At 38.7% G+C, this 21998-nt stretch overlaps 3 protein-coding genes across 5 annotated transcripts; 2 read left to right on the top strand and 1 right to left on the bottom strand.

Annotated features, from left to right (window-relative positions):
- The first annotated feature begins 11 nt into the window (after nt 1-11).
- LOC103711834 (cyclin-dependent kinase inhibitor 5-like) lies at nt 12-4738 on the top strand. 3 transcript variants are annotated; one of them, XM_039114992.1, is made up of 3 exons: nt 12-748; nt 3193-3387; nt 4466-4738. In XM_039114992.1, exons 1-3 carry the CDS (start codon nt 324-326, stop codon nt 4467-4469), a joined length of 624 nt encoding a protein of 207 aa, XP_038970920.1. In that variant the 5' UTR covers nt 12-323; the 3' UTR covers nt 4470-4738. The 3 variants fall into 3 exon arrangements, with proteins under 3 accessions (XP_038970920.1, XP_038970919.1, XP_008796346.1); XM_039114991.1 differs by having other exon boundaries at nt 4451-4738; XM_008798124.4 differs by lacking the exon at nt 4466-4738 and adding an exon at nt 3743-4205 and having other exon boundaries at nt 13-748.
- A 3526-nt stretch (nt 4739-8264) lies between these two features.
- Nucleotides 8265-17729, top strand: LOC103711835 (rho GDP-dissociation inhibitor 1-like). Its single transcript, XM_008798125.4, has 5 exons — nt 8265-8625; nt 15262-15325; nt 15406-15624; nt 17223-17347; nt 17526-17729. Exons 1-5 carry the CDS (start codon nt 8269-8271, stop codon nt 17589-17591), a joined length of 831 nt encoding a protein of 276 aa, XP_008796347.2. The 5' UTR covers nt 8265-8268; the 3' UTR covers nt 17592-17729.
- A 1176-nt stretch (nt 17730-18905) lies between these two features.
- On the bottom strand, nt 18906-19688 carry LOC103711836. Its single transcript, XM_008798126.4, has one exon. The coding sequence runs from the start codon at nt 19686-19688 to the stop codon at nt 18906-18908; it is 783 nt and encodes a 260-aa protein (XP_008796348.2).
- Nucleotides 19689-21998: the final 2310 nt, after the last annotated feature.

The following is a 21998-nucleotide window of genomic DNA, read 5'->3' as shown; positions in this document are numbered from 1 at the left end:
TCTGTCTCTCTCTCCTTTCTCTCTCCCCCCCCCCCTCCCGAGGGGCCTCTTTCTTCCCCCCCTCCACCCTCGTGTGGGTGTCGCTCTTGTTCTCTCTCTCTCTCTCCCTCCCCCCATCTCCTTATCTCTCCTCCCTTGGGACTTTATTTCTCCTGCTTGGTCCAAAATCTTTTTTTTTTCCTGCTTCATTTCTTGTCCAAGATTGCTTCCTTTGGTTCCTTTTCTGGTGCTGTTCCGTCTCCAACATCAAATCTTTCCTGTCTTTCTCCACCATTGTTCCCGCTGTATGAGATCATCTCAGGAGGAGAGGAGTAGATTGGGTGATGGGGAAGTACATGAAGAAGGACAAGATCACAGGGGAGGTGGCGGTGATGGAGGTCCCCCACCAATCCTCCCACGGAGTCCGCACCCGGGCCAAAACCCTAGCGCTCCAGCGCCTCCAGAAGCCCAACCCAGACCCTGCCTCCTATCTCGAGCTCCGAAGCCGCCGCCTCGAGAAGCCCTTCGTCGCCGCCACCGCTAGGGCTAAGGAGGCCTGCAAGGAGAAATCGAGACCTGGCCCGAAGACCAGTTCCAACGTTAGCTCTATGGGGAGCACCAGCCCTGGCGGCCGGCCGGCGGAGGGCCCAGTGAATTCGGGCTCGGTGGGTTCGGTGTCGGCGACGAACCGCTGGTCGAAGAGGGGAGATGCCTCGATGGAGATCGAGGTGTCCTCTGGGTTGAATGTTATCGAGCCCGAATCTGGCAGGTGCGCTTTGGTCTAATCCTTCCAAATTCATGGTTTCCTTCTTTGCCGTTCTCCCGCTAGGATATGCTCTTGGCTCTAATTTTATTTTTTTTCTTTTTATTTGGTCGCTTCTGTGAGATAACTCTGATTCAAAATCGTATTTTTAGGGCATCATGGGTTTCTCGTTTTCTTAGCGGGGAAGCCAGATGCTGGAAAACATGACTTTCTGTTTATTCTGTCCCTTTTTTTTAAGTCATTGTTTAGGGATTTTAAATTTCACTTGCATTGATTGAGGGTTATATTAGATGTGCAAATTTTATTTTTTCCTGTGTGTTTTCTCTGTTTGATTTTCAGGATATTATGAAAAAAAATCTTTATTAAATCACTATTTGGTTCTCCGAAAAAGACCCTTTTCTTTGTTACTTTACTTTTTTCTTTTTTTTAAAAAAAGAAAAAACCCCTTTTCCCCGCGCCCGTTTCTTTGTTCTACCGAAAACCGCTCGCATGAGAGTTCCTTCCGCGACTCTGTTAATGTCAAAAAGGAACTCCTTTCTAAAATCAAAGCTTACTAGTTACTATTATTTTTCTCTTGTGTTATTGGCTTCTGATTTCTAGGCTATCTTTTTTTATTTCTTTCTGGTAACATAAGACTGCTCTGTTACTGTTGGAAATCAGGCTCCTCGGAGACTACAGAGTTCTTTGTAAACGTTTCAACTATTACTTTTTGCTTCATTCGTTGTTATTTGACTCATCTGGATTGCTTCTCCACCATGGATACTACACATATTGTTTCTTTATTGCCACTATTATCTTCAGAATTTTTTTTGAGCATTCATTAATAGATAAATTTATAATAAAATGTGAGAGATTTTCTGCTAGTTTTGTGAAATGGGTATTGAAGGGACCTCTTTCTTTGAGTTGCCATGTGGGCTTACCATATTCGACAATACCTGAATTGAATGCCCTTTTTCTTTCCCAACTTGATGCTAGCCATTTATATCAATTCATTGTTCTTGCGCTTTTGAGATGTATGCCAGTTACTCTGGATATATATGTATAAGTATATGTATATATGTATGTGTATATATGTTTATGTATACTTTTATACATATATATTATGTCCTGGATTTGTATAGACATGTACTCATCTTGGTTAAGTGGTACGGTTGTTTTCTGCTTCGTGGACAAGCTTTAGTGATTTTATTTGGTTTCCACTGACTTGAGATTCCTTATAAATATTAATTAATGTCTGAATTTGGTTAAAGCATGACGTGGGTCATGGGTAACCGCTTTTGGTGGTGGGTGTCACTCTGCCATATTTTGTTTCATATTTTTTCTCTTATTTCTCGACATAAGTAGGTTGCTTGAAGTTTGTTAGTATTTCAAAGTATGCAAAGCTGAAGGTAATGTGCATTTTGTTTATTTTTTTGTGCACCTTTTGGGTTCCTATATTTTTCCTTTATAAAAAAGGTGATCTAGGGACCATTTTCAGGCCACAAACCTGTGTGGATTCTGCGTATATATTATGGTAAAGGATCTAGAGAAGTGTGACGAGAATTGGATGATCATCATGGAAACCTCGCTGAGTGCTGGAGCTACTTTTAAATTACTGATACTCTTTTGAATGTTGCTGATAATGATAGTTATTAGTGTCTGTTGCTCAACCATTTTTTTCTTGGCGTTTGTGGTTCATTTTCTTTCTTTTTTCTTTGGTGGGGCTATATGATGTTGTTGCTGAGCTATCAGGTGCCAGCAACATCCATTATTATTATTATTATTATTTGGATTCTTCTAGGACTCGTCTGATTATGATCACAGGGCTGTCAAGTGGGACATTCAGATCTGGTAGACAGCCATTTGTCGGGATGACCTGCCAGTAGATGTTGGGTCCATATGTTGTTGTCTGTTGTGGTTAGATATACAAATAATCAGTGTATGCTTTTATGCTGTGCAATTGATGTGACCATGTCCCTTATTAGGATTGAATGAGAAAGGAGATTGCATGACATCAACCTCATACGGTTGCACTATAGGGATTAGCTCCTCTCCTCCTCACATCTTAACAAAAAATTATTGATTGTGCATTTTTTTATCTACGAGATCGATCTAGCTAAGAACATGTGATTATTACCTGGCGGTTTTTCAGCTTTCCGAGTGAACAAGGGAAAATTTTCAGAAAAGAATGTTTCTCTACTGTAGCAAAAATTTGAATTTTTTTCTTTTTTCCTTTTTGGAATAATAAATTGTTGAAGTTTATTTCTTTCTGGTATATTTTATCAAATCCAATTCTTCATGCCTCTTATAAGTCTCTCTGTTTGTGCTGTTTTCCAAATTTTAGGTGACTTTTAGGACATGCTTATGTAAATATTATTTCAAAATTCTTACAAGTTATTCTGAAAGAAATTTTTTAAAAAGAAAAAATGCAGAGGATTTTATCTGCTAATGCTTGGCTGCTGGAATGCCAGAGAGACAACACCTTGCAGTTTGATAAGGAATCCTGAATCTATGGAGACCCCCAGCTCCACAAACAAACCAACTGAATCAACCGCCATCAGCAGGAGGCTGCGGAAATCAGTACATGGAAACATCCCGACCGCCCTTGAAATGGAAGAATTTTTTGCTGGAGCTGAGCAACCCCAACAGAGATTATTTAAAGAGAAGTATATAATTCCTCAATCTTTTCTCCTTTTAAAATGTTAAATTACAAATCATATAACTCCAGTTCTCATGTTTGTCATCTTTAAGGAGACAACAGAACTGTGAAAAAGAGCAGATTGATGAGTTGAGCTCATTTGGTTGGATATATTTGACCAAATCTAGTAAGATTTAGTTTTCTAATACAGTAAAATGACTCTCACTTAAATATTGAACAAAGCATGTCAACATGGAAGACAATATTGTTGGATAATAAGAAGAGGATGGTGATCTCAGGCTTGCAAGCTAATATGATTCATTAAGTTGGTTTCCAGTTGGTTAATTTCACTTAACTGTTGTTTTTGTTTCTAATGTTGTCAGTTACAATTTTGATCCTGTAACCGATCAACCACTTCCTGGCCGATATGAATGGATGAAACTGGACTGATAGACATGGAAGCTGATCCTGTGTCTGCCTGCATCTTCTCCATTCATCTCTGACCAGGACTGTCAAATGCAGATGCAAAGAAGAAACCAAGTGCAACAAGACCCGGTGCTTAGTTTATTTTCTGTAACATATAGAACCTATCAGTTCGAAGTGAAAGGGGACCAAAATGGAAAAAGTAGTCATAAATCCAAAACCTTTCTAACATAACATTTAGGGGCTGACAGGGGTCCATCAACTTTTCAGTTTTCTGATAACACCAGATATGTATCAGACTTTTGTGGCTTTGTGGGGTATATAGGGAGTTGTACTTCAATTTGTATCTTGTGCATACAGGAACTGATGAAACTGGATGTCTCTTTGGGAATAAATTTGGCCCCATTTGCACCTTGTCTTCTATCTCAGAAACATCTCCACTGTCTAATGTGTTGTTTGCCATTTTTCAAAAAGTTCTCTTTATCTTTCCAATAGGTTCAAGTGGATGTGATGAGCCCATGTGTTGCTTGTTGGGTTTCTGCAGTGATATCTGACTCTCCTGTGGTCAGATTTGCTATATTACTATGTTGGCATAGTATTTGAGTATCTGATCTAAGAGTTCTTTTTCTGTTTTTTTTTACTTACGGTAACTCTTATTGTTTATGTAGTTGAAGAGCTTGTAGTTGAAGAGCTTGGATGGCAGCTATGAGGTGGTAAAAGCTTTTCTATCTGTGCCAACTCTTTGTGGTTTCTTAGAGGGCTTGAATTGAAGGTAGTCTGAGCTTCTTTATATATATATATATATATATATATATATATATATATATATATATATTGGGAAATATGGACTTCTTTGTATTAGAGGGACTTGACACATCCAATGAGATAAATTCTCTCAGTAGAAATATTTGATGATGGCTGTGAACTCATCTATAATTTAAAAATCTAACTTAGTACTTTGAAATTTTCAATCATATAAATAGTTAAGCTTTGGTTTCTTCCTTAATAAAAAAACTATATATTGGCTTCTCTATTCCTATCTAGAGAAGCAAGAGGAGCTTTGCAAGGTGGAACTCAAACTAGACCCCACATTTGATCTTGAAGGCGCATTGAGCTTTTTGCATCATCTATTTCATGCTGCAAATTAGTGATTTTAAATTTCATATACTCTTCATTAGATTCTCTCAATTAATCGTTTAGCAAAAAAGCTCTTAATGTTTTTTTTTAATAAAATCACTACTTTTTTCTGCAAAGCCTAGCAAAAATATTTTTTTCCAACTAATAGGTGAATATTTCTCATTTATAGACAAATAAGATAAATAATAATTATCTCTATTTATGTTTGCTGCATGTTCTTTTAGCTACTCTTTTTCAGCGTGCCTTAACCTTTTTTTTTTTTTGGTACGAGTGAATGACTTGTTGGCTGGTACATACGGGTGCAACTAGATTTGTAGAAGCTGTTTGCGTCCTTCCAAGTTCTCCGGTCATCTCTATCCAGCATTAAAGGAGGAGTGTTTGCAAAAACTAGTTCTGAGGATGCTATTTGTAACATAACAAGCTTGTCAGTTAATCCTAAAAAGAATAACAAAGAAAGAATGAAAAAAAGAAGAAAAGGAAAACAGCAATATCAAATAAAGAGAAATCTTATTTAAATCTTGCATAGTTAAGATTGGATACAAGCTAGAGTGATAGACTTCTGAGATTTTCAACATAAATAAATGTATCAAGCGTTTAGATCACGCCATACATGATAGGAAGTATGTATGTCCGTTATAATTTGTAAACCAAGAGGCCGGTACAAATGAAAGGCGGCAGGTCCATGGCAGTGGAGATATAACCCATGAGTACTACACTATCAGGTGATGGTTTTTAGAAACTCAGGTGTAATATAATGCTGAATCTTAGTGCAATAGTTTTTAGCGCCTTTATGCGAGTTTAGTTATAGGACAAATGAAAAAAAAAAGGAGTCATTTACGAGTTTTTGTTCTCTCGAGCATTTCGTCGAATAGATGATGTGCTTCGCTATCCTACTACTCTTCGCAACGTCTTCCTCCCTCTCAAGTCAGCGATAGGCAAGGAGAACAGCGACGAGGACGGAGTGGGGGGGGGGGTTCGCCGGAGCTCCGGCAGCCAGAGGAGCAGAAACGCGGACGCAGACCAGTTCTCTAACCGTCCGGCATAGGGGACCCTGTTTCTCATATAAAATTACGGTACGGACATCTGCGTATATAATTCTATGCGGATTTGCTTCCGCATAACATTTATATGGGACCTTTGTACATTCGTACGCTACATAAAACCTTGTGTGCGAATCGCCGCATATATAGGTTTATGCCGCTTTACCCCACATAAAACGTTTATGCGCTTGCTCGTGGATGAAATTTGTATTGTCGGTTTCATCATTCATGGTAGGCAAACAGTAAACTCCCGTACCTGTTGTGGATACAGGGGCAAATGTCCGCGTACATTTTTCTATGCCGATTTATTTCCATATAAGAATTCCGTGTGCTCGTCCGTACGAGATCATTGTATAAATGTTATTTTTTGACGTGCATCCGCGTAAGATGCAATTTTTTTTTTTTTTATATAAAACACTACAAAGAGTCAAATATTAAATTAAATTTTAATAATTTAATAATTTTGTAATAATAAATACCCTCCGTAAAGCTTGTGAAGACATCACAATTACTTGTAAATTTGAGAATCCCAAAGGAAGAGCAGATGGAGGATTTCACTCCCACATTACATTTGGTTTGGGCTATTCATACCACAAATATGTCTCTACAAAAGCTTTTTTTTTTTTTTTTTTTGGTAAATCGGCTGCTCATATTAATCTCATATGAGCACAGCCAGCTAAATCACTAGAAAGTAGACAGCACAATAGCGGGAGAACATAAGTATGCCCAGTGGAGAAGATCTTTTTTGAATGGTAGGCAGCAAAAGAGGTGATATAATTAGTAGTCCTATTCGCCCGTATATGGCCTGGAAGGCACAACACTCTCTGCAAAGACTTCTTCAAAATCGAGATAGGTGGGCCACTTAATTCAATAAGTCGTTGGGGTCGGTGGTGGGCTTCTCCCCTTGGATTCCTTCCAGGATGCCCCCGCAAGGCAAGAAAGAGGCCTGTTGGCCTCCATGTGATTCTGACACAACTTGGAAGTTTGTATCGACAGGTAAACCTCCAGTCACCGTCCGCTGCTTTAAGAGACGTGTATGCGAGAGAGAAGCATTACCAAATACTCAGCAAATTATAGTTTAGTTTCAAATTTTATGGATCGAACTAGTTGGTCAATGAAATCTAGCTACGTGTATCCTCCTCTCTTTTTAATTTGTGCTCTCTTTGGTGGCATGTCATTGTACATGGCTACATGCCATTCATCAGTCGCTTGTTCTTTACATTTTAAATTTTATGGGCAAGATACATGTTTGAACTGACAATATTGTTAATCTATTGAGTTGGTGGAAGAGCCAAAATGAAAACAAAATTTAAAAGCACATCACTCTGCTCTGCAATATATGCAATTCTAAAATCGGTTTCTGATATGTTCTTATAGCTGTTGCTGCCATCCATGCATGCATGTCTATGGGACTTACTTTTATGCTTTGGTGTAAATGGTATCGGTATTCTATCATGAATGCTTTTCTTCTAAGTTTGATGACATTAAGTTTTGGTATCATTAGAACTTCACTCATCATACCAATTCCAAGTTATAATAATGAATGAAGGAAATGAACGTCACTCCTTGCACATCATTACTACCCAACTGTCTTCTACACTCCAGCAATAAATTTATCGCACTCATACCACCTACATCAGGGAAAAATTTGGAAGCAAAGAGATGGGTTGCCATTACAAAAATTCCATATCTTATTCATCACAGCTTATAACCTATTTAAATAATATATTTTTTTGTACATTGGCTGCTTATGCTAATTCGTATAAGCACTGCCATCAGAGTCAAAGAAAAGAAAACGACACAACGGTGGAGGAACCTATGCAAACCGAATTCAAAAAGTGTCTCTCGGACATGATAACTTTGGCAACTATAACCATAGCATGCACAGAGGAAAGACAATTATACAATGATCTAAGTGTCTAGACTAGTAACCTTAAATAATAAAATATTCTGGTGCCATATTCTTCTACCCTAATCAAGGTATATGCGTTCCCTGTACGGCTACTCTGGCCATTTTAAGCTGAGTCACGCTTTTTAAAAGAAAAAAAGGGGGGAAAAAAGTCGCTACCATCCTCATAAAATTCCCTGGGGGATTCTTGCAACAAGACCTAGACCTAGGCCATTTTGGTGCTAGAGTCGGTTTGACCAAATCCAGGGAGCGTCAAAATAATCTCCGACCTCAGCCGACAAGTTAACTCCGTAAGTCAACGGACCAACCATAGCCATGAGTGATTTGGTCTTTGTACACAATTCGCATGGGAGCACCGACAATATAAATTATTGTTCGAATGTTAAGACATACATACCTGATGATGATACATCCCCATTCGAACACATATAAACACCTCCGAACGCCTCTTTCTTTCTCCTCTCTCCGCGGGCCTCGATTTTGGTGTCCTAAACCCTCGTGGTTTCGATCGGAGAGAAGGGTTTTGGCGACGATGGAGGGAGAGAGGAGAGCGGAAGCGGGGAGTTCCTCCGCCTCGAGAACTCTCAGGGACGTCCTTGCGACTGCGACGGGGAGCGGTGATGATGCCTTGGTTGATGAGAAGAACGCCGAGCTCGATGAGGAGGAAGTCGAAGGAGAGGAGGACGAGGAGGGCGCCGCCGATGGATTCGTTCCCGGGCCTTTGATCCCTCTCAAGGAACAGCTGGAGAAAGATAAGGTCTTGATTTCAGTCTCTTCTTTTACCTCTTGTTCTTGACATTTTTTCCTTCTTTTTCAAGATTCGGGATGTGGTTTACTGCCAAAGATGCGATCTTTTTTCCAGATCAATTTGATATATGCTGTACTTTGGATCTTTGTTTTTGATCTTTTTAGTTTTCTTGGATTCTTGGTCGGTTTTGACGTTGTGTGTTGTGAGGTGGTGGGTTATTTTGGTTTGGTTTCGTTCTAGGAGATGTCTGTTATCTGATTGATCCTGTGGGTTTCAATCTCTTTGTCTATTTCTAAGAATTTTTCTTTTAGGTCCTTTTTCCATGTTTGTCTTAAAATTTGCGGCTTCTCCACAATCTGTGGTTCATATTGTGGTTATTATAAAATGTGTTATCGAGTATAAATTGATTTGAGCTGGGGGCTCTATTGCAATTTGCTGCACTGCTCTTTGATCTGTTGCAATGTATAATTTCTACATTCCAGATAGAAAATGCTAGATGTTGAAAGGCCCCTTCTCTCTTGAATGGGTTCCTTGTGGTCGTTAATAACCTAGTCTTTATTTATCAATATCTTAGTCTCTTCTCTAGCTAATGACTTAGCATATATTCAGCAGTACTGGTTTTATATTACTTAGCTTTGATGCTTGTGTCATTGCTTTTTTAATGCACTGCAGATTTTAATGCCTTGAGTTGTCGAAGGTAGATTTTTTGTCTGAGTTTTGCTTGATAGAGTCTAAATCTATTTAAAGAGGGTACAATAATACAAGTTGACTGATTCCAATCACTAGATCACATTTGCCGGTGAACAAACTATAGTAGGAAGGAAAGGCCAGATTCCTACTTGGCCAGCCCACAAAAGGACATAATCATTGATAAAAGTAAAAAAATAGCGATGGAAATTTCTGATATCTCCTGTCGCTGTAACATTGTGCTGACCAGATGGTGCTTCTCTTCCTAGGAGTTTATGTCTGGTTGGTGTAGAAGGGTCTTAATGATCGGTCACATTGTTTGTCAAGATCCCATATGTCACTTCTTTATTGTTCTTCCTTTACTCAGTCATTGTAAATCCATAATGAACTAATGTGTTGTGGTATGATCATAATATTTGAGATGCTCTTCCCTCAACCTTCCTGCCTCGCTTAATGATTCTAAATGAATTTTTAAATAATAAAGAGAAATGCCTACAGGAATTTATCTTACTTTTGTGCAATAACATTTAGTGCTTTATGCTATTTTATTGCCTACCAAAAAAACTGATTTAATTTAAAAACATACCTTTTTTTTCTTATCAGCTAATTTCTTTTTTCTCCGCAAACATCATCAAGCTTCAAGAAGGAAGCAGCTCGAAAAAGAGCCAGCATCGAGGAATAGAAGGGAGAACCCCCAGCTTACGTACAACCTCCTTGATAAATAAGTAGTAGCTTTTGACCATCATTCTCTCTCATACCACCTCTCCTTCTAGGGTTCTTGATAGCATAATTCTTCAGATGATGCCATTTTGTGCATTGTTGAAATTGTTCTATTCTTTCCTTAAAAACACATAATGAACCAATCAGTATAATTATCTTTCCTAACATTGCGAAGATGACCTTGGAAGATTCTTCTTTAACTACTTGTTGATCTTGAATGTGACCATAACTATGAAGGTGCTTCCAATCAGCTGATATGTTTTACCACATTTGATGATCCATATCACTCTAATAACTCCACTTGTTGTTAAAGTAACATCTCTTGATATCTGATGCATTGGTTGATATTTGTTTTTCTAGGACATATTCACCCTAGTTGGGGTGAAGTTGAATTGTTGTGTATGTAATGCAACTGTTTTGGCCAATACATACCGCACTGGCCTTGTGCTGATATCATTGGGGCCGGTATGCACCAATATTGGGTGAACGAGGCCCGTAATACCCATATTGAGCCATCTAGGCTCTGTCCTGCTTTGTACACTTTTTTCTTTCTGCTCATTCGTATTGACACATAATCGAGGTGTATCGAGGCTCACCATCCCATATCAAGGATCATAGAGTAGCAGCTATTCATCAATATGTGTCTGATCCTTTAGATTTGAATTCTCGGTCAGAGTACACAGAGTTCTGACGGATCTGCTCATTTATTTGTCCGCACATGATGATAAGTTGAATTAATATGTACTGGCATGATAATGATTACCAAATCTGGAAGCTGTATATGATCATAAATATTAAATGTTGCTTTCGTCTTTACATTTGGAAGCCATGGCCCGAAAATGTCGCTTATAGTAAGAAAAAAAGCAGGGCAACAACTATCAATTTAAAAAATGAGATCAAATGGCAGACAATTAGGGGGGACAGGATCTTTCTTAGAGAAATCCTCTGTGATGTTTATTGAACAGTTCAATAACTGCTGGCTGGGTTTTATCCGGATCACTTTACTGGGCAAAATGCGACTTTTGGTAGGTCAGCTTTGTTTTTAAACACATCTTAATAAACTGTTTATAGATTTTTGTTCTTATAGAAGGTGCTATAGTTAAGTGTCCCGCTCCAAATATGGTAGATTTAGTTGCTCAGTAGGCTTTAACATCCGGGTAGGGGCTGGCGTTCGGGCGGGGCCCTAGTCAAGGGCTGTGACAGTTTCATGTTTCGATATGGCTGAAAATTAATGTGCGTAATAATATTCTTGTTTACCAGGTGTATCCCGTAAACTCTAATAATCCAATTCTACATTAGGTTTGAGGTTCGCCTTTAATTAATAACTAGAGCATCTTTCCCATTGCCCTGATTCATCCAAATGTCAAATCAACAACCCGATTTATCTCTTTCTAGATCCGAGTCAAAATTGCATTGACATTACAAACTATGTGAGTAGAGAATCATCAACCTTTGCCAGCAATTATGCTACCAAGATACACATCAAAATAGCAAGATGGACATGCAATATCTGGAATATCCTCATAGTGGAACAACTAAATCTGATCCAAGATTTTCTGGATTGGATTGAAGTATGAGTAATCTAGAGGGCAAAATTGTTACACACATATTCCTCTTGAATATCTAGAGATCTGTGCCCTATAATTCCAAACTGTCGAAACTTGCAGGAGGAGCATCCTGAAGATGTAGAAGTAACAACCAAGGTTCTTAAAGATCCTCAGTGATTGCTAGAGGAATTTATGAAAAGCAAAGCAACCATCAAAATACCCGAATCTTGAAGAAGTGGCATGGTCAGCTATCAGATTTTCATCAATTTCCCCCTAATTTGATAAATACACTGGATTAGTTTGCTTGTTTCTCTAGTGATCAATAGAGGAAGATACTTTGATGACACAAACTAACTGATTTGGCAATCCAGCAATCAATCATGAGGCACTGTATGATAAGTCATAGTCACTTGCAAAAATCATGATGATGGTGATAGAATTTAGGCTGATACAGATGGATCTTGAGTGTGAGAATGGTGCGGCATAGGCAAGAGTTTCTGCAAGAATTAGATTTGTAGCATGATGTTTTTCTTTTTCCTAAATAGGGAGGATTCAATAGCTATAAACAATAATTGTATGATTTACATAACTACCTGAATCCCCACATCTCAATTTAGTAAGGTTGGAGACTTGGAGGCAGTGAGATGTAGGCCACTTGGGTTAGGGTTGTGTACAAGCAGTGGCAGGCAAAAAAGATTAAGATTTCTTATTCTTCGAAAGTTCTGGATGCTTGCTGTCCGGGACTGAGAAAAAGGCAGATCTGAAATACATTCCAGTTTTAGTGGGGAAAGAGAGTTCGTGTATTAATCCCTAAGGTTTTGGGAGGTCTCAAAACATAGGCAAGAGTTTCTTGGGTTAGAAAAAATATCAAACTCGGTAAACTCAATATCAAGACTGGTTCAAGGAGATTAGAAGAAGTGAAAACTATGTTTTTTGTATCAGATCAAGATCGAGCGCAGCAGAAATCTGATCATGCTATGCGATAATTCAGTAGTCAAGTAACTTGACAACGGAATTGAGAATGATGAAATTCTAATAGATCAGATTTTAATAACATGAAAGGATCAATCTAAATAGTTCAGCAAAGAAGAAGAATAGGAGCAGAAATATATAAGACAGAGAGAATAGCAGAAAATGGAAGAAACAAGACAAGAGCAGAAAAAGCAACCGTTCCAGGCCTCCCCTTAAATTTTTCAATCAAAATTCCATGTACAATCTGTTGGACACCTAATGCAGTCCATATTATAAAGCCAACTATTGTTCCTTCCTATTTTGGAGTTTTAGACTCCTAAAATATTAGGACTCTAATGAACTATGCTGATAAGGGAAATAAAAGAACTTCTGTTGGCATCACTCTTCGTGGTAATGTACCATAAATAGTTCCAAAGAGTAACCTTTTTATTTAACATAAAACTAACTAAAAATAAAAGATGAAATCCATAAACAAACTAAGAAGCAATCAAATAATACCGTTGGATGAAGTTGCGGTGACCTCTTGTCTCATGGTTGTTCACGGTAGCAGGATGGGGCACTGAAATGACTTGATAGCCATCTGATCATGCAACTCAGCCCTTTGTTGCTCATAACAGTGATAAGGGTGCTTATATACTGAGATTTGTACCCATTGCATCCACCTTTAGGCCATAAAAGCCTCTCTTCAATAGCAATTGCATCATAATAACTATAAAGGGAAGAAAGAGATATCACGAGCACAAACAGAAGGTGAAGGAAAAAAAAAAAACAGGCAACCACCTCAGTTTTTATATTCCTTTTCTTTTAGGGAGTCATGAACAGCATGCGGTTTTGTAAAGGTTGAATATGGTCTGATTTTGTTCCATATTGGAAAGCAAGGTATCTTTGGCTTGTTAATAGGTTTTAAAAGGTGATTGCTAAAATTCAGTTTGCTACAATGATGTTGCTGGAATGTTCTTTCTTACATTTTAGCTTAAAATTTTTATTAGTTTCATATAACTCTAGTATCAATTCTTCATCATTGATGGCGTATATCATGTAACCCACCAAAAAAGCCTACCATATTAACACTGCCTATTCAGACCCTCCCACTCATTATCATCAATTTTTGTTATTTTTCTTGGATACTTTCTTGATTACCTTGCATGGTCTGTGGAATACCAAAGGTCAAGGTTGTGTTGTCTGTCAAGCCCTCCATCTTTGGACCATCTGGCAGTTTTTGGCACTTTGCCTAATATCTCAATCCATAGTTGCCTAAAATTCAAAGAACAGTATTTGTTTGTGTTCCATGGTCTTAGAACCCTACTCTTGATCCCTTGGGTTGCAAATGAAGGGATGTATATCTACTCAAACAAATAACTAAAAAAGAAAAAAAAATCTGGAAAATCTTAAATATACATAGTACAATAGCATGCTTATATTTGATGGAGAAACAAAATTTTTTTAGTGTTAGATCCCCTAGTTGCCCAAAACCCTGATAGTAGTAATTGTTTGTGTTCTACAGTCTAGAATGTCGATTCTGTCCATGGATCCATCAGGTTGCAACTCAAGGGATATCTACATGTTCAAATAATCATTCTACACAAAGACTTTTTGAAAGAAACAATAAACAATTCCATAAAAGGTATCTAATAGATCTATCCAAATATCCAATGGGAACCAAATATTTTTACTATTCAAATCACAAAAGAATTCATATGCCAGATTATATATTGAAGACAATAAATTAATAAATAAAATAAGCTGGCTGCCTATTATACAACTCAGGCTCCGCAAACCCTTTCAAGCTTCTAACAAGCTTCTTTTGCAACATATCCATCATCACCTAGGAAAACTGCACCAACAGTGCATTTTAAGAGAGTTTGCAAGTGGAAGATGTTTTGAGAGAGGGCCATGTGAGGGTTCTCTCCTTCCTTTGGTCTCCAATATCTCCCCTTCTTCTTCTTCTTCTTCTTCTTCTTCTCTCTCTCTCTCTGTCCTACTTTCTCTTCCTCTCTTTCTTTTCCCTCTCATCTATCTCAGCACATGATGGTTGTTTTGATGAGACCCTTGACATACGGTTCATGTTTAGAGCCATGTGGAGCTAAATCTTCCTAAAATAGACTTTATAATTGATGCCTGCATTTTGATATTAACACTATTATCTAGATAGTTTGATGTACTCGCTAACATATATGCATTGAAAATTGGATTCATGAAGCAACTTCCTCCTCTTTCTAGACTATAGGAAAATCTTACTACATATGGGTAGTGTGTCACTAGGGAGCAAGGTCTGCAGAGCCGGTATTGAAAATTGTACTAATATCTATTGGTTTAGTATGGCACGGTCGGCTCAGTATGGTATGGTATGGCATGCACGTTGTACTGAGATAGGTTTCTAACACTTTTTTCTCACTCCTAGTCATGATACAACCTGAAACTAGGTGGTATAGGTTGGTACTGAGTCGTTCTACTCTATTTGGACCATTGTGAACCGATTTGACTCATATACCGAATCAAACTTCAGTACCGTATCGTTACCTAGCGAGTATGATACAGCATGGTTGGTGCAGGGCGGGACGGGTCGGTATGGTAGACCTTGCTGGGGAGGAATAAAATTACTTACTAATAGTTAATGCATCTCTTACATTTGTTTTCCTCCTTTATGAAGTGGACTTTCGCATTTACAGGACAAATTTAAGTGTCATCTTATCTTCAATTAAAATCCTGTGTCCTGCAGGATGACGAAAGTTTGAGGAGGTGGAAAGAGAAGCTGCTTGGTTGTCTTGAGGGAGAATTTAATGGTCAGTCTTACCGTTTTTCTTACTCGCTAATTTAAATTTTTGCCATGGTCTTGCTTTTAAAACCTGTCACCTTTTTGCAGGCCAAATGGAACCTGAAGTTGCATTCCACTCCATAGGAATTGTTTCTGAGAGCTGTGCTGAAACTATTACACCCTTACCGGTGGCAGAGAATCAAAGCCGTGTCCTATTTATTCTCAAGGAGGGATCACAATATCGTCTCAAGCTGACTTTCAGTGTTAAACATAACATTGTATCTGGCTTAACTTACTCGAACACAGTCTGGAAGAAAGGCCTCCAAGGTATGTTTTGTTACATTGACTTTTGGATGAGAAAAACCAAACCGATGACAGAACCCTAGAATTTCCTGCTCCATAGTTATAACAAGCTTGACATTCATATCCATTTAGTTGAAAATGCATGCCATCATAAAGTGAATACTTGATGAAATCTAGCTTTTGGAGAATTAAGGAAATGCAACAAACATCAGAAATAAAGAATAAGTCCGACATTTGATGTGATCTGCTAACTTAGAGGACTTTCTTGTGCTTGTTTCTTAAATAATTTAATGAGAATTATGAATTGTGATGAATCAGTCAAATATTAGTTGTATGTCACTGGCTTCACATTGTTTCTTCTCATTGGGGTAAATTTGTCGAGCCCTCCTCTTTAACATTGCTTTTATTTTATCTGTTTTCTGTGCCCACTTTTATATCTCGGATCAGTTTTGACCATCCAATTATAGGGCCATACATCGTATCAGTTTTCCTATAGTAGCTCTATGCTTGGAGCGTGGAACTATGACCCAAATTTAAGGTCCCAAAGGAAGATTTCCAGGATTCCCTTGTTATCATGTTTTCAGAAACGAGCGGTGAATGGAAGAGTTTTCCACTCTTTAGATAGCATCACGACTACTTCCTCCAATGAGTTACAGGTAGGACGTGAGTGGTTCATGGCAAGAATGTATTTGAAGATACCAAAACCTTCACTCTCCAAGTAATAGGTGCGGAAAAACAACTCGCTTCTATGGTTGAGCACCCTAATTTCATTTAGCAACTTACTGTTTCCCGACTAGTTTTTGACTTATCAGAAGAAATATAAACTCAGCTGATTTTCTCTATGCATATACCAGGTATTCTCTAATCAGAACCTGATGAAGGTGGTAATTGCAAAGTTTAAGCTTGACTAACAACCAACAGGCTGCAGATTAGTTTATTACCTAGTTCATTCTGTTCTATGCTTAAGTCATGGAGAATTAATAATTCATGACGATCCATTTGACATTTTAGTTTGCCTTTTCATTTTCCTTTTAGGGAGATCTAACAAATCATCCATAAAAAAAAAAATAAATCAATTCAATTAGGTGAATGATGTTTTCGTGTCTTTCAGTAAAGAATGAAAGAATAAGGACTGCATGATAATCCTTCTACATTTTGTGGGTAGTTTAACTGGTGATTTCCTGCAGCAATAGTTGTATACTGTTCGTTTCCAATTATGCACCCTTATGCATGGCGATATGATCGTAGTCTGGTTAAGAATATCGCTATATCTGCTTTCTGTCATAACTGGTTGAGCATTACAATTGAAACCTGAAAATCTTGAGAATTAATAGCAAACGAAGAAGCAAACACAAATATTCGGTCCATGGTCTCTCTGTTGGTGATATTGTGTTTGCAACTGATAGTTATGATTTCCATATATCTTTGACATTAATTTATCTTAGCCAGAGAATGGTTGCATGTGCTTCATGAATTTATCTCTGCGCATGGTTAGTCTAGGCTAACTGGAGTCTCTTTTCTCATCTTTAATAACTTTTAATTGGGCTTTGCCCAATTATTTTTTCACAAAAATTAATGAATTATACTTCTACCTTCCTTTTTTTACCCTCTCAAAATTTCAGTCGATCAAAGGAAGGGAATGCTCGGTACTTTTGCTCCTCAGCGCGGTCCCTATGAACATTTGCTCGAAGAAGAGACTACTCCATCCGGTTCGCTCGCTCGTGGAATCTACTCAGCAAAACTTAAGGTACATACGATCAAATGGGTATCCGGATGCAAGCTCCCAAATTATCAACTTGGTTTCTGGCTACCATTTTTCAGTCCTTGTTTTTTTTGTCAGTTATCTGGAATCTTATATCTGGTAACTGAAAACAAAATATATCCTGCATGGTACTACTGATTTTGGTTTCTCCGGCTGATTGCAGTTTGAAGATGATGACAAGAGATGCCACCTGGAACTCGACTACTGCTTTGAAATCAAGAAGCGCTGATCATATATTTCTCAAAATCAAACAAAACTAAAACTGAATGAAAGCAGCTGTGCAATGCAAATATACTCTTCTTCGAGCTCCAGAATGTTTTTTAACAGTGGCAAAAAAAAAAAAGAAAACTGGTTTTTAAAGAGACTATACCTTAGTGCATCAGTTCCAACATCTCCGCTCCAATCCAATCCCAGAAAAGCCGATGAGGAATTAGACCAGGGCCTGTCTATGTTGTTTCCGTTATGCTTATCTTATGCTGTTATATTCTTTCCGTTTTACTAAATTCTCAATTGCAATCAGAATATCATTGTGAGAAATAATAAATTCGGTGCCTTGGCAAAACCAAACAGAAAACCAACAGCCTGTAGATTTTGGAACATGGTTTACGTGGGGTCAAAAAGCTTAATAAGATAGGACAAGATTAAAATTGAGATGAAATCCATGCTGAGACAAGACCGGGGCTGAAAGAAGTGATCGCTGGGAGAAAAAAAAAAATCATATGGCACCGGTTGCTTTGGTGGGAGTATTCACCTTCAGCAGCATATATATTACAACATTTGTGGCTTGGAAAAGAATATAGATCATGTTCTTATAGCAACATCAACTTGGAAATATGAGGACCTTTCAGTTGATATCAACTTTGATTCCATAGACTCTCTACCGGGATATGCGGCGGATGCTTGTCTTACTAAATTTAAATCTATTATATCTTACTATGGATGGATGCTGTGGAACTCGAGAAATGCTAGGCTTTTTCAAAACTCAAATTTCTAAACTTAGGTAGCTAGCTTTATTGGCAGTCAATCGGGCATTAAAATTGTACCAGTCATCGAAAGTGAGACAAACTAGCCTGCAAATTGGCTTGCTATTTGGAACATTTTCAAATATGATTTTCATTAGCAATTCTTTTTTCCCATCTTGATTTCTCCCCATTGTTACAGTATGACATCATGCGTATAAGCTATTTTTGTTCCTTGTAAAAACTCTCAAAGCTTTTGACCTCCTGATTATTTTTTTTTCAAGGAGAAAATCTCACTGTTTTTTTTTTTTTTAAAATTTTCCAGACCCAAGTAGAATCAATTGCTGCCATATCAGCTCGATGGCATTATTATCCACCAACAAAATTAGTTTTACAGTGATGTTTGTAAAAATAAAATAGATTTCCTAAAATAAGAGCTCTTCATCGAGAATAAAGAATTTTTGTAAATAAAAAATAATTAAGAATAAATAGGAAGGAAGGAAAGAAAGGAAAGAAAGGAAAAAAAAGAGGAGGGCCTCTTCCATCATTATGGTCACCGTGCCACCACGGAATGGGATTAGCCATCAGTCCAGCTCAAGATCAGGCGGGTTCATCATGAGCCATGCCATCATCGCTTCGGCTTCCGCCGACCGATTGATGGACCTTGTCACCGCCCAGAAGATCCCCACGCAGGCGGCGGCGATCCCCACGGCGTTGCCGGCGAAGAGCAAGTCCAAGAGCGCTACCCCCCTCAACCGGTCCTCCTCCAGCTCGCACTCCAGGCCGGCGGCGGCGCGGAGGCACCCGCGGGGCGGCAGGGCGAAGAGCGCCAGCCCGGCCTGCAGCGCCCAGGACCCCTTGAACGCGATTCCGAGCGAAAGGGCGACGTCGGCTGCGATCGCAGCCGGGCGGGCGGCGAGGGCGAGGCAGGCGGCGGCACAGACGAGGGTTGGCAGGGAGGAGAGGTCGCGGGCGCGGGCGTCTAGGGCGGGAGCGGAGGGTGAGATGGGGGAGAGGGCGAGGTCGGCGAGGAAGGCGAGGGCTGCGAGGAGGAAGGCGAGCTCGTCGGGGAGGGGGAGGCGGGGGGCGAGGGGGAGAAGGATGAGGAGGAGCCAGAAGAGGGCGGCGGCGGCGGCGCGGAGAGGGGCGGCGACGAGGAGGTTGGCGATGGCGGCGACGGGGAGGGCGAGGAGGAGAGCGTAGAGGTCGGCGTTGCGGAGGTTGTGGTCCGGCGAGAGGTACCACGGCCGTGACCGGAACGATGGTGGCGGGGATCGCGCGTGGAGGCTGAGGGACGACCACAGCCGTCGGATCCCGATCGGGAACAGGAAGACGAACGCCCAGTTGTGGCCCGCCAGCGACCCCATGACTCGGTCCCTTCTCTGTTTTTTTTCACCCCCGGTCTAGAGAGAGAAAGAACGCGTCTAGAACGAGAGAGAATGAGAAGAAGGGAGGAGTGAGAAGTAAATCGGATCGATTAATTGATCGTTCGATTTTGGTTAATTTTGTTTTTTTTTTTTTGAATTGACCACTTCAAAAAGAAATATGATGTAAATATTATGTATTAAATTGATTTTAATTGGAAATAGATGGTGTATGTACTTGTATTTTATTGTACATGAAGCTCTGCGCCTCCCTGTGTTTTCATGTTTGATGATGTTGCATATCAAAGCAACTATGTTTGCGAAATATATGTTTGTTGATATGCAATTGTGGAATGACCGTTTCATCGAGGTTACGGCTAAAATAGTTTAGAGTTTTTGGACTATGTATTTTGATTGCTCATTTTGCTTATTTTATGAGTGCGTGGAAACAAAGTTGAGGGGTGAATATAATCGAAATTTATTTCAATTCACACCAAGCATATTTATTGAGATATGCTGTCATAGATGCAATAGTTAAGTGAAATTACGAATACAAAATGATAGGTGTTTACATTACAATATAAAAATTTATAAATTTTAATATATTTTGACAAAGTTAATATATTTTTAAGAAAAAAATAGAAATATATTTAAAACAATATAAGAGCTTAAATAGAATAGTATACATTACAATGCTGTTTCATCTTCGAAATTAACCAAAATTTTGGCAATGTGGCACATTAAAAAAAAAAAAGGCAATTGTTGACTTTTGGGTCTATATTGATGGATATTGACAAAATTATAATTTTGTGACCAATAAAAAAATTTGTCAACTGCCAGTATGTAGCCATGGTTAAATTCTCGAAACTAGACTTTGAAAATAGAAAAAAGCGAAAAAGCCTTGCTTATTTTAATACTATGAGTGAAATAGCTTAAGTAAATTTAAATTAACTAAATTAACCAAAATCTCACGTAAGCTGCAAGTGAATTGTACCAAATGAAAAACGAGCAATCAAAATAAAGCAAGGTAAGTGCGAGTGCTCATTCCTAAGCATGATTTTATTAATTCCAATCCTCTTTCACATAAATTATTTGTCAAAATTATTTAACCATACTAAAGAAAAAAAAAACATATAAAAAAGAGCAGGGCATGTATCACTGAATAAAATAGACTACTCTGAACCGAAAAGGACTTTTTTGTATCCATTATTGGTTTCGCAGAATAGCCAACGATAGCCACGGATTCACTTGGTCCAAGTTCTTTAAGTTATATGAACACTAACCTGCTCGAAACAAAACAAAGGAACCTATTGGGAGGTTTTGACAATGGAAGCCATTATTTTTTATACGCAGTCTTTCAGAAAAGAAGCAAAAACTGGCTCGTCAAATCTCCAACCACCAATAATTTGTTATCGTGAAGGTATGACTTGTCATGTCCGTATTTGTCCACGATAATACGCGGATTCTCCTGTCACAATCCCCCCTTAGCTCTATGAACGGAGCCGCCCTCTCTCCGACCGGGTCGTATCTTTCGCGCAAAAGAATGATTAACCTTCCTTCGCGCGAAATCACCGTTGGAACACCTACCGAACAGATCTCAAAGCACTCGGAACCCGTCAATCATCCGTCGGCACATCTCTCAAAGCAGGAAGCTGATGATCCTACGGTGATTTCGCGCGAAGGAAGGCTTATCATTCTGCTCCCCCTTCTCTCTCTCAAACCCAGGATACCACCTTCCCTGGACGGCAATTGCGGTAAAACCGTGAGTGAGATCCAGAGCGGATCCAAATAGCCGTTGTCGCACGAAATAATTGCCTGCTTGGGCAAATTGTAGGGTCAGCCATTTGGGCAAAATCAATTGAAGGCATGAAAAGAGGTCAACATCTGCCTGTGAATTCTTTCTCAATCCGATCACAGTTTTGCAATCCGGATTACCAAGAATTTACTAATAATGAAAAAAATTAAATTCTATTTAAAAATTTGCTAATTCGAATATAACCCCTAAAAAAAAAAGGAGCACAATCATGTAAAACAACCATATGATAATTTATATATGCAATATGTCCAAAATGCTTTTAACAAGAGCAGTTCATTGGACAATTCAATAAATAATTTGGAAATAATCACAACCAATTCATCCAATTTTTGCAAGGCACAAAGATTCATGAATAATAAAATTTAATAATTTTATTAAATACTGCTACAATTGCTTGCTATTGATCATCACTCAATTCATCCGAGATATGGTAATCAGGTTTTGGTGCCGAACACCGTGAGGTCGGTAATCTTAGCGGTCACTCATTTGTGCGTAAT

The sequence above is a fragment of the Phoenix dactylifera genome, chromosome 17, assembly GCF_009389715.1.
Source record: "Phoenix dactylifera cultivar Barhee BC4 chromosome 17, palm_55x_up_171113_PBpolish2nd_filt_p, whole genome shotgun sequence".
NCBI classification, from domain to species: domain Eukaryota; kingdom Viridiplantae; phylum Streptophyta; class Magnoliopsida; order Arecales; family Arecaceae; genus Phoenix; species Phoenix dactylifera.
This window is presented reverse-complemented; position numbering and strand designations above follow the sequence as displayed.